The sequence below is a fragment of the Dipodomys ordii genome, unplaced genomic scaffold, assembly GCF_000151885.1.
Source record: "Dipodomys ordii isolate 6190 unplaced genomic scaffold, Dord_2.0 Scaffold110, whole genome shotgun sequence".
In the NCBI taxonomy this organism is placed as follows: domain Eukaryota; kingdom Metazoa; phylum Chordata; class Mammalia; order Rodentia; family Heteromyidae; genus Dipodomys; species Dipodomys ordii.
Window position 1 is genome coordinate 2,666,957 of NW_012267326.1, and position 12,981 is coordinate 2,679,937.

A 12,981-nucleotide genomic window follows, 5' to 3' on the forward strand; every position below is an offset into this window, starting at 1 on the left:
AATTAGGATAAACTGGCACAGTGCTGCCTAGAGAAAATGGAAAACTGTAACATCAAGGACAGGAGTGGGGTGTATGTGCAAAGGACTTGGAACTTTGAATAAACTGTCAATGAAAATGGATGAGGGGTTCCCACAGCTTCTGTGTCCATACAAAACCAAAGGAAAAGGGAGGAGAACAGAAAAGGAATAGGCCAGACTCCATCTTTAACAGGCTAGGACTGCTTATTGAGGGGCACAGACCTTCCCAAGAGTTTGGAGGTTGTGTGAGGTACTGGAGTTTGGGGTGGGCTTATATCGGTCTTAACAAGGAAGCAGAAAATAAAAAAAAAATTGGCTATGGTCTTTTGGAGGCCAAGGGTGGTATCCTTGCTCAGAGTGGAATGCTCTACCTGGGGTTAGGGGCTATTTTCTCTTAGGGGGCCAAGATTGGAATGACCTTTCTCTGGACAAGCACTGGAGCAGTGCTTTGGTTGAGCTGAAGGAATAAGACAGGAGTTGATCATTCATATAGGGTCTTTGGATACATAAAAATGATTGGGGATGAGAGAGGAGCAACATGGAGTTATGAGTACAAAGAAGATTCCCATCATTTGAAACCCTGAAGCAGTATAAAAAGTTGAGGGACATGGTGGTATTTTCTGGCTACTTCCTGCGGACATGTAACCTTAAGGAGTCAATGGACTTGGGTCTTCAGAGTCCAGGTATGCGCTGGGCAGGGCAGGGCAGTATAAGCAAAGCCTCTAGTTGTCTTGATGGCCTTAACTTGCTCCCAGGTGGTGTTCTTAGTAAGGGTTATTGTCCTGTTAAAGAGAAACTTTTGGAAAGGGTGAGATCAGGCAAAAGGCTGACAAGGTGGCAGGACTAGTTGATATGAATGACACAGGAAAACCCACTATGGGCACAAGCTAGAAAAGTTCCATTTGGCCCATGAGCCCATTACCAGTCAAAATGTTTTACCAGAAGCTAGGGCTGGATTGGAATGGTTAAGGGCCTGGTAAGAGGCCTTGATCTTTTCCTAACAAAGGCAAGAATGGATATTAAATGGGCATGCTTATTAACTTTTTTCTTTTGTTTTACTGGCTCTGGTTATATTTGAAAGAGCAACTCCATTTCAGATGTGTCACCATCCACTCTTACTCCTAGGTCTAGGCTCTTCTCACTTGGCATCACTTTCCACAAGGTTTACACTCAAGGCATTGTCCCTGAGCACTTTGCCCAAGGCTGGTACTCTACCACTTTGTGCCACATCACCACTTCCAGAATTTGCCACAGCACCACTTTCAGAATTTTGCTGGTTATTTAGAGATGAGAATCTCTTGAGCCATGTTTCCAGCCTGGCTCTTTGCTGGTTGATTGGGAGATGGAGTCTCAAGAATTTTTCTCTCAGGCTGACTTAACTGCAATCTTCAGATCAGATGAGTCTTTACCACAAAACCATTTTTATTTATAGTTAAAGCAACAAGGAGATCAAATAGAAATATTTATTCTTAATTGCACATAGCACTTTAGGATACTAATTGAGGTTAAGGCATTGTAGGTGTCACTAGGTCTTTGTAATTACAACAAAGAATGCAGGAGTTGGTGTCCTTTTAGCTCTGTAACCAAGGCAGCTTACATATTAAACAGGGAAAATGGCATTTGAGTTAAAAGGTGTCCATTTGAAGGACTTTGATATAAACAAACACTTAAGTGAACTTTGGTTTACACAAGCAATTTTTTATAGATGGACATAAAAATGGGATGCTGGTTTTATATCAGTATATTAATCCTAACCTTATTTAAATCATATCCAACTTAATTACATACCAACTTTACCCATAGGCTCTATCTTTTAAGACATACTCATACCATCTGCTACATACTTGAACCTTTTGGGGTTTGTAAAACAATTTTTATTTTTTAAATCTTTTTTTTAAGCTGAGGAAATCTTTTTTTTTAATTTCTGTTTTGAATTAATTCTTTGAACTTAAATAACATTTTTAGTATAATGTCATAACTCTTAGACAAATTTATTTGCAGCCAAACTGCTTCTCTGCAGTTTGAGTTTAATACTGCCCTCTTTCTTTCCTTTGGCCTGTGGGACTAGATTATTTAGAAATGGCTCAAGGAAATTTACTGAGACTCCACCCAGGCTGCAGGGGCAAAACGGTTAGATTTTAAGCTTATACCACAGCTGGGTAAGATCAGGACTATGTCTCATTCTTTTTGCTACTTCCATTGATAAAGATTTTTCCCTTTAACAAGCAGTACATTTCATAATTAACTCCTTTGAAACAAGATTTACAATTGTAGTCAAGGAACAAATAATTTCAGGAAATACCAGTACCAAATATAGAAAGATTATGTTTTAAACTATGATGGCAGTTTTTATGTATTACAATGAGATTACTTTGAATATATTTATACACAAACACACATACACTTTGCACAAAAATTTTAAAGCAAGCTTAAGTTTTAAGAAAATGAAAATTGGCCTTAAGTTTAGAACCATGTGGTCAATGCTAGAAACACCAAACAAAATAACCAGAATAGAAAATCCTTCAAGATAATTTTGGTAAAGCTTAGAGGGAAAGTAGAGGTCACATGAAATTCCACCATCTAGCCTGCGTCTCTTCCAAGGTGGGTATCAATCTCCAGGACCTGGACAGAATTGCAGGAGGAAGGAGTTACTCCAGGGTGCCTATAACAACCTCATACAAAAGTTTTGCCTTAAGGAAGAAATTAAGAATTGAGATTTTGAAGTGAGTAGACTCTGGAAAAGGAATGGATTAGTATCAAGTCCCAAAGACAAAATTTGTTTTGGGTATGCTATCCCATGCTTGGAGCAGACAGATAGTTTTTATTTGAAGAACAAGGACTGGCTGCAGTGAGGAGGAATGTAGTTCTAAGCGTGAAGATGGAGGAAAGATTTGTGTTTATGGAACTGCTGTTCCAGGATGGTTAGCCTTTAAGAGGGAATCTAGAGGGGGTCTCTGGGGCCCTGCGTATGTCTTACTCTCAAGAGCAAAAATCCAAGATCTGTCAGTGGGAATGGAGGCCATGTAATGTAAATGATCTCCTGTCTGGAGGTCATCACAAAGATAGAGGCAGGGAAGCAGAGACAGATCGAGAGAAAAAGGGGGATAGATAGAGTTTGCTACAAGACAAAAAGTTACCTGTCTAGAGGAGATGGTTGTGAGGGTTATGGCAGAGAAGGACTTGGTGATCAGGGCAGGAGAATGGGTTGGGAGGGCTTCTGGAGCAGAGGTCAGAGAAAAACTTGGGTGGATAGAACAGGATAAATAGACTAGACGGGAGTCACTGGAGTGAAAGTAGAGGAGGACTTGGATGTAGGGTAAAGTAAGGAGATCACGTCTGGCTGGTGCCAAAATTGCCACATGGTAGATGGTAGAGTCTGTCATCTTTTCTTCATGATGGGGAAAGGAAATGTTCCTGTCTCATGATGGATATGCCCAGATCTCTGGAGGCAGGAGCAGGTTTTTGGCTGATAGGTGACTGAACCAGTCAGTCCAGTGCCTGGGACTGGGAATTTCCTATGGACCTGCCCCCTGCACTGACCTTATTTAGACTGGGACCAGCACAGGAGCCATTATGCCATGCCATGCGTGTCTCCTTGATCCTTTCCTGTGTCCTGTCTTCTGGCTCGTCTCAGGTCATCATAGCATCCCAATTCAACTCTCTATCAGAGCTGAATTGATTTGTTGGTATTTTGTTTATTCTTTCTTTCCTCTCTGGCCTGTTTCCTAACCATATTATATGTATTTGGGATCAACTGGCTGTCTGTGGGCTGCTAACTGTACAATAAAGACTCCAATATTCCGTCTTCCAAAATATGACTTCTGTGATAATTTATATTACAACAAGGGGACCTCAGACCCCTTGCTGTGTCATCGGAGAATTGTTTAAATCAGTAAGAGTAATATTGAAGATTCTAAACTCAGGCCAACGTTAGCCATTGTTTACATGATAGTGAGGTCATATTCAGTAGACAAGCCAGTTTTGTGTTTTCTTTTTTTAAAACTGGGATTCTTAAGATTAGACTGGGGACAAGCTAATGGGATATCTCTGGGAGATAATTTGAAAAATTTGGTAGAACTACAGGGCCTGTCCTACTGTTCCTAGGACTTTGGAAAGGCAAACATATGAATCCATATAATTAAGACAAGGCATTCCCAAAGGTTCTAATTAAAAGGTGTCAGAGGGTTAGCAATGCATGGGAGACTCCTGATGTCTCTGGGGACCCCACAGACAGGAGGAGAGGGACTCTTAGAGTCCCCAGGTCTGTGTTGGGGTACCATATCCTTCATGAACTGCTCTGGTTACCTTGTTCTGCTTTTGAATGGTGGGTGGAGTCGGTCATCAAACACCAAAGAGCCTCCTGCCTAGAGTTCAATTGAATGGGGACAGGGTGAGGGAGAGAGCATAGGGGATAAGATAAGGTCTTCTCTGGGTTTATGCAGGAGGCCAATAATACCTCAGGCCACAGGAGGTGCCTGTCCATGAGGCAGGCACTGCTTACATAGGCAAAGACCACAGGGTTGTTTCCGGTGGCCGTTTAGCCTAAAGTAAGCTCGAAGGACCCCGCACTTCCAATGGAGAAAAGCCTCAGAAAGAGACGGTAAAAGGCTGGTAAGAGGCAGCCAAGAGGCTAGTGGAGGGGAACCAGTTACTCCTGGCACTTCTCCTCTCCCATGTCTTTGGCACCATATGTTAGGAAAATGAAGAGAACAGAAAAGGAATAGGCCAGACTTGCTCTTACTCTTTGTTGCCAGTGAGGGACACAGACCTTCCCATGGGTTTGGAGGTTGTGGGAGGGACTGGATTTTGGGGTGGGCTTATACAGGTCTTAACAAGGAAGCAGAAAATGAAAAAGTGGGCTATGGTCTCTTAGAGGCCAAGGGTGGTATTTTTGGCCAGGCCCAGAGTGGAATGCTCCACACGGGGTGAGGGGCTGTTGTCTCCTGGGAGCCAAGGTCAGAATGATCTTCCTGTAGACAAGCACTTGAGCAAACTACGGGTGCTTTGCTTAACCTGGGGGCATAAGGCAGGAGTCAATCCTTAAAAGGGTGCTTGATATCAACAGTCAAAGCATTTCAAGTTGTCTCACAAAAACAAGGAGAGTCTCAGAAAGTAAAAGTGTGTAGGGAAAGAGAAACATATAAAATGGGAGATAAAACTTCCAAATGGCAGCTGTTACCTGCCTTTATTCCTTCTGAGCTGGACGAATACAACTGGTGGTCTACCAGCTCCCAATCCTTAAGACAATGCTTCTAGGTAGGTAAGATGAGTGTTAAAATACAGAAATGTCTCTGGGTCTTCCCAAAACATAGAAATAAGAGGTAAGCTTTAGAACTTCCTGCCCTCTGGTAAGTTTCACCTTATCATCGCTATCCTAGAGTTGCCAAATTCTACATTTTAAAGGACAGTGTTAGCCCAATGAGCTCCCTTCCCATAGCTTAGTATGTTCCTTCCCCTCTCCACAGCTTAGCATGCTCCCTTCCTAGGCAACACTAGGCCCATTTAGTAAAGGCAGTAAATAATCAGCCTCCAACCCCCTTTACCTTAGGATAGCACTCCTTTGGGGCAGCTACCGCCATATAAGGCAGCAAGAGCCCCTTAGAGTGACCTTCAGGTCTGGGCAGCTGCAGGACCTCTTATCTACTATTTGGGCAGCAGCCATAAACCCTATTCTGCCATGATGAAGCCCCTGGTCCTCATATCCATGCCAGGTTCTCTACCTCCTAGCCCCTTCTAGACCCTACTAAACCTCCTAGATTATATAGGTCACCACAGACAGTAGCCAGAGCTTCTTCTCACTGCTCCCTTGTGAGAAGGAGTCTTGCCAGCCCCTTTCCTGGCAATAAACCTTTCTTTGTTCTCTGTACCTAGATGTCTGTGTGGTTTTCTGGCAAAGTCCAAATAATCTAACAGAGAAGGTAGTTTTCAATAGAGTACACCGTTTAGATCTCTCAAGCCTTGTAACTTAGCATTTAAATGGATGGAAGGTTAACTGCTTTGGGAGTTGCTTCCTAGTTCCATCTTCTGTGCCTGGCACTTTTAATATTTATTAAAAATAATATAACTTTTCTATCTCTACACTTATCTCTCCTGCTTCAAAACTCCAGCATATTCAAAAGCTGGCTAGGTGCTGTCATTCATTGATAAGTTCTAAGTTAGTTACTGAAGGAAGTCTCAAGTTCTCAGGCATGTATTTCTAGATGTATTTTCCCATGGAAGATGAGTAGATCTACATGGCATATAGGTCATAAACAATTACTTCAGTTTTAAAAATCAATCTGATTCTTCCCAGTTTGAAACAGAGCTGAACACAACACCTCAGCGTGGTGCTCATGTGCACCTAACATTTCTCTTAATTATGAACCCCGTTGCAAAAAAGAAAGAAAGAACCAAGAGTGTCAAAACCTCTGCAAACAGTATGTAACTACAATTGAGTAACATTCATGTTCCATGTTCATATGGTAACTTCTTTATGGACTAACACTGACTTACTGACTTCTTACTTCTACTTCTGGTAGAAATATAAAAGTATGATTTTTCAATGAGTTTATTTGAGCCCTAAAGGTATGTTGACTCATAGCAAACTTTTAAATAAACAGTACATGACAGACAGAATTTTCTATGATCTGATATGCAAATATTGAAGAGTGCAACAACACTGGGCTGCCTTGGAAGCTGAGAACTGGGTTGCAAAATCTGATTCTAACTGTCACTAATTATCAGATTGTCCTGGGGCCAGTTGATGAACCTTTCATGTCCCCATTTCCTCATTATCCAATAAGTATAATGATATTTGCCAAACTACCTTTGCAGTAATGATGTGAAGATTAAAATTAAGTGACGGATTGTTAAATTGAAAGTTTTATATGCATAAGGTTCATTATTATGTTTTTGGAAATATTACTTTTTATTTCTTTTTCACCAGCTGGGGGAAGGAGAGAGACATAAAGAAAGAAAAAAGAAAGGAAGGAAGGAATGAAGGAATGAAGGGAGGAAGGGAGGGAAGGAAGAAAAAAAGAAAAGAAAGAAAAAAGATGAGAAAGGGAACTTTTTAGCCATTTAAGAAAAGATAATCAAAATTTTATTTTCTGCGATGATCATGTCATTTATTGATGGTAATTGTAGTATATGTAGTTGTGTGTGTGTATGTGTGTGTGTGTGTGTGTGTGTGTGTATGTGTGTGTGTGTGTGAGTGTGTATGTATGTGTAGTAGAAAGGGAAATGGACTTTGGTTGTGCATTTACTACATAAAACTGTATTGCTAAAAAATTAAAGAGATTGGGCTGGGAAGGTGGCTCAGTGGTAGAGCGCTTGCCTTGCATGCATGAGGCCCTGGGTTCAATTCCTCAGTACCACATAAGCAAAAAGAAAGAAGCCGGAAGTGGTGCTGTGGCTCAAGTGGTAGAGCACTAGCCTTGAGCTGAAGAGCTGAGGGACAGCGCCCAGGCCCAGAGTTCAGGCTCCATGACCGTACCCCAAAAAAAAAAAAAAATTAAAGTGATAATTGTCTCTTCCAGATAGATGATTGCTTATTTTTTGCTAGTTTCCATGGGATAAAAAGCTTGAATTGTAAGTTACATTGAAAAAACGAACCCATATTCATCTCAAGGCTTAATAAAAATCTTATGACCTATCTGAATATTTAGAGCTGAAAAATAATGGAGTTTGGTTTGGTTTCAAAATTATTTCTTGCCCTAAAATAATACTTGGAACCTAGCTTATTATAATTTTTCATTGTGTTTAAAACTACAAATCTTCTGATGATATAATATAACCTTACTAGAAAAGATTTTTTATTATGGTATACATTTTTAAGCACTTCCTCTTCCAATTTATTTTCTTGTTTATTCTTGAATTTAAAGGTTGCTGTTCTGGTGAAAATGTAATGGCTACATTAAAAGTTTGATATATTTTTAAATTAACAATTAGCCATTTTAAGATGGCTGTATTTTACTTTGGCAATACAGCCAAGTTTCAACATACACTAATTCTTGTGTGATCAGAGACTATTCACATATACTAATGATGCTCACAATTGTGACTTTTCCCCCATTATATTAAGCAATTCTTTTTATTGTACTGTCATCACTGAATTAGAAATGATGGACATAATTTGCATTGAAAATTCACATTTTGGGGCTGGGAAGGTGGCTCAGTGGTAGAGTGCTTGCCTTGCATGCCTGAGGCCCTGGGTTCGATTCCTCAGCACCACATAAGCAAAAAGAAAAAAGCCAGAAGTGGTGCTGTGGCTCAAGTGGTAGAGTGTTAGCCTTGACCTGAAGAGCTGTGGGACAGTGCCAGGCCCAGAGTTCAGGCCCCATGACCGGACCCCCCCCCAAAAAAAGAAAGAAAATTCACTTTTTGTCTACGTTTGAGCATCTGATAGTTGCTTGATCTTGAGCAGCTGTCAGAATCACCTGGAGGATCTGTCCAGAAGAGATTGCTTGGTTCACACTCAAGGTTTCTAGCCAACCCTGAGAAGTTGTGTTGTTCATAAGCTCCTGATGATGCTAGTCCTAAAGTTGAGGGACCACAGTGGGTGTGAGATCCTCTGGTCTAGTAGAAGGCAAACTTCAGGGCAGTAAAACCCTGGGCCCTGACAATGGGCTCAAGTTGTCTACCCTAGGTATATTTTTGTGCTGGTACTAGGGCTTGAATTCCGTCTTAAATACTTGCTAGACTTTCTCACTCAAGGCTGGCACTTGAGCTGTATTGCAACTTATGGAGTTTTTGTTGTCGTTGTTTCTTAACTGGAAGAAACAGCCCATCAACTTTTCTGCCGAGAAGTGATTTCAAACATCAGTCCTCAGATCTCAGCCTCCTGAGTAGGTAGGAATACAGCCACCCACAGTGGCTCCACTATGGATTTAATGGGATATGATGTATAAACTTGAGAAATTTTATTTTACATGTTAATTATGGATATGTTGAGTAAAATAATGCATCATGAGTGCTTTGAATACCTCACTGAAGCATCACAAACTATAGTTGTGGTAATTAGAATGGTAATAGTGAAAACTAGTGGTTTGATAATAACAGTAGTGGTTACATAATAGAAAAGAATATGGTAACATCTCCCTTCATCCATGGCTTTAACTTTTGGGACTTTCATTATCATGGTGATTACTATAGTCTGAAAATGTTACATAGAAAAATGCCAAAAATAACTATATAACCCTAATCTATAGCAATATATAAGCTTTGAATGGAATTATACACGATGAAATCTCACTCTGTCCTGACATGGCTGTGAAATACCTTTTGATCCATGTATCCATGTTTTATGACCTACCCTCCTGTTTAGTTACTTAAAAGCCAGTCCAATTATCAACTCAAGTGTTGTCATATGGCAGTGTTCATTTTCAGTAACTCCAATGTTATTTAATATTGTCCTCTGAGTGTAAAAATAGAGATGCTGGCAACTCAGACACCCCAGAAAATCTGTAGAAGTAAAGATTCACAATGTGAAAAAATATATACATATATATGAGAAACTTGGTTAAATTTGTAGTGCTAATGAGTCTTCAGTCCATGAAATTATGTAAAATGGGAAACAAGTACATGCTGGTTTAGTCACTGCACCTCAGCATGCAAAAAAAAATAGTGCACAATATGTGCTTAGTTAAGACGGAAAAGGCCTTAAATTATGTCACTTGGTACTCTCTGTGGTTTGTGCCATCCATTAGTGCTCTTGGGCTAGATCACCAGTGGATAAGAGTTGGGGCTAATGTATCCATATTTAGCCTTGTTTCATTGCAATAAAAATTGATTCCTCATTTGTAAAGAAGGCTAGACAGAAACCTTGGCTTTTAAAAAATGCCATTATTTCTATGAGTCACATTTGAACAGGAAGAGAGACTTTAGTAAAAAAGAACTCATAGCCAGGAGCCAATGCCTCACACCTGTAATCCGAGTTACTCAGGAGGCTGAGGTCTGCCAGCCTGGGCAAGAAACTCTTATCTCCAATTAACCACTGGAAAACTGGAAGAGGAGCCATTGTTCAAAGTGGTACAATGCTAGTCTTGAGTGAAAAAGCTCAAGGATAGTGCCCAGGCCCTGAGTTCAAGTCCCACAACTGACAAAAAGAAAAGAAGTCATTACCAGGTGTGGTTGTACATAACTGTAATCCCAGCACTCGGGAGGCTGCAGCAGGAGGATTGCAAGTTCTGGACTAGCCTGGTCTACATAAAAGACTGTCTTAAAGAAGACAAAGCAAGAAATAATTTCTAGTTTAAGGCACTTTCAAGAGTGTGTTAGAGATTGGAGTCTTGATTACAATTTAAGTAGAAATATCTCTGCTTGTATAACATGTCTCAACATTCAGAACTTACTGAGGGCATTTATTTCTTTCCTTCCCTTAGCAACAAGAGCAAGACCCAACAAATCTCTACATCTCAAACCTCCCCATTTCTATGGATGAGCAGGAGCTTGAGAATATGCTGAAACCCTTTGGACATGTCATTTCCACAAGAATCCTTAGAGATGCTAATGGGGTCAGCAGAGGAGTCGGTTTTGCCAGGTAAAATTCCTTCTCTCAGTATCACCTGTGTGTAATCTCTCTTCCCTCCTTCTTCCTTCTAAATTCCATTCCTTTCTAATACTAGAGTCCAAAGCAATAGACTATGCAAAATAAAATGAAATAAAGGTAACTTATCAAATGTGTTATCTCACCTATCTTTATTGAAGCAAAGAATCCAGTAGAATTAGAAACACACTGTGCTTGCTAAAATGCATCTGTAGATTGTGGGTAAGAGCTTCTAATCACAACAATATGCATGCTCAGGTCCCAGGCCTCTCTATGGTTGGAGAGAAAAAGATCAGTGCCAATTCCAGCCAGGAATATTAATTGCCCAAGAACCCATGCAGTGACTTCGAAAGAACAGAGATGATAGTTTCTCAGTAAGAAAAGAGAGGAAAGATTTGGAAAAGCATAATGTTAGTTGCCAAAAATCCCAGAGATACAAGGAGAGGTCAAGGAGTTGTTAGTCTGTAAGAAGCTCTAGCTGTGACTTTTTTGTTGTTATTTTGGGCAGAATGAGAAAAATGTATTTCTTTCATTTTTGGGAAAGAAAGTTTTTTTAACTTAAGGCGATGTTTCCAAAAGAGGATCTTGGATCTTAGCCAGGAATGAAGTTAGAATGGTTTTACCTACTGGAATTCCATGAAAAACCAAGCTAAAGAAACCACAGAAAAAAAGAAACTTCCCAATCACATGGGAAATTAATAAATCCATGTCTCCCCAGCTTTCTGCAAACCTGTGTGTCCCCAGCTAACTTAATTAGCATAGATAGAAGGATTTTAGGAGTCATCTGAAGTCACGGCAGTGAAGTCAGATGTATCTGGCCAGAATATACCCTACCATCATTTGGAACCCTGCTCTCTCGTGACCCAAGAGCCTTTTTAGAAGAGAACAAATAGAAGATCAATATTAACTGGTATGACTTTCTTAAGGTCATGAACTATGCCTTGAAGTTCTTTATATTCTTTGTAATATTCAGTACAGAGTAGACCAGTAGACATATGCAAAGTACATGACTGATGGTTAGAATAAAAATAAACAAAATTAAGAAAACCTGGCTCAAATGTGTACATGAGTCATTTGCTTTCAGGATATTGACAAATGTTGACTTTCAGTCAAGGTAGAGAATGACACTCAGATGTCTGAATGATACCATGCACCCACTCCTGGTTAGAGATAACCCCACTTTCAGAAAGTATACGGCGTTCATTGGAATAGCTGACATGTTTATTCCATACAATAAGTCTGTGCAAATAGATTCTTCAAAAATCATTTTAATGAATTTCTCCTTTATTGGCACCTCTTTTGGCAAATAAATCTATTTCAAATTCACCAGAAGAACACATTTTCTAAGTTCTGGGTTTTGGTGGCATTTTGTTTGCTTGCTTTTTAGTTTTATGCAATAGATTATTGTACTAGGGTTGTGCAGACTAGGTGGCTTAAATAACAAAAAACTAAATTATTGGTGGCTGTAGGATGGAAGTCAGGGATGAAGGTATAATTGTGGTTGTTTCTTGTGATGCTTGCTCTTTGTTTGTCGGTCCTATCTTCTCTTTTAGTCTCCATGTAGCCTTTTGTACAATTCTTATCCTGATCTATTCCTCTAATGGACACATTGAGTAAAGGGGGTTCATTCTAACTTAATTACCTCTTTAAACATTTTATCTCTAAGTTAATCCTGTCCTCAGGGACTAGGAGTTAGGACTATAACAAATGAGCTTGTTACAATTCAGGTTGTAACACAATGTTTGAGCTATTTGCTTCTCCCACATTGATCTTTGATATATGCATAGGATTTAGTTAAAAGGGATCATAACTTTAAAAAACTACAAAGCCAAATAACACACACTGCATGATCAATTTTTAATTGTGACTAATGATGTCATGAAAGAGCAAACTGTACAAGCAGTTTTTAGGAACTCGGGAAAAGTAATACTTATTGATTTACTACTGTTATTATTTACTGCTTTATTGTATATTTAGTTGTTTATTGGCTAGTACCAAGCTTTGTACTCATAGCCTTGAATTTCCGCAGCTTGCTTGCTAGACTGGTTTTTTATCACGTGAACTAGACTGCAGGTTGGATTTTTGCTAATTATTGTGGAAATGAAGTCTCATGGACTTTTTGCCTGAGCTTGCTTCAAAATGCAGTATTCTGGGTCTCAGTTTCCTGTATAGGTATATTAGGATTACAAGCATCAGACACCAGTGGCTGACTAGGAAAGGTGGCATTTTATTTTATTGTTTTTGTGTAGTTGATATACAGAGGGGTTTCAGTTACATGAATCAGGTACAATCAACACAATTCTTTTTGGACCATTTTCCCCTCCATCACTCTCTTCCACCCTTTCCCTCTCATCCCCACCCATAAGATATCCAGTTCATTTTCAACATAATGTCTGGTGGGTATCAGTATTATAATTTCTCATCCTTATTCTGCCATC

At 39.7% G+C, this 12,981-nt stretch overlaps 1 protein-coding gene across 2 annotated transcripts in view; it reads left to right on the top strand.

The window, feature by feature from the left end:
- Positions 1 to 12,981, top strand: part of Rbms3 (RNA binding motif, single stranded interacting protein 3) — a 717,266-nt gene that overhangs the window by 460,881 nt on the left and 243,404 nt on the right. For both annotated transcript variants that reach the window (XM_013028502.1, XM_013028503.1), the window contains exon 5: positions 10,380 to 10,537. In XM_013028502.1, the coding sequence (XP_012883956.1) occupies positions 10,380 to 10,537 (158 nt within the window). The remainder of the gene's footprint in view (positions 1 to 10,379; positions 10,538 to 12,981) is intronic.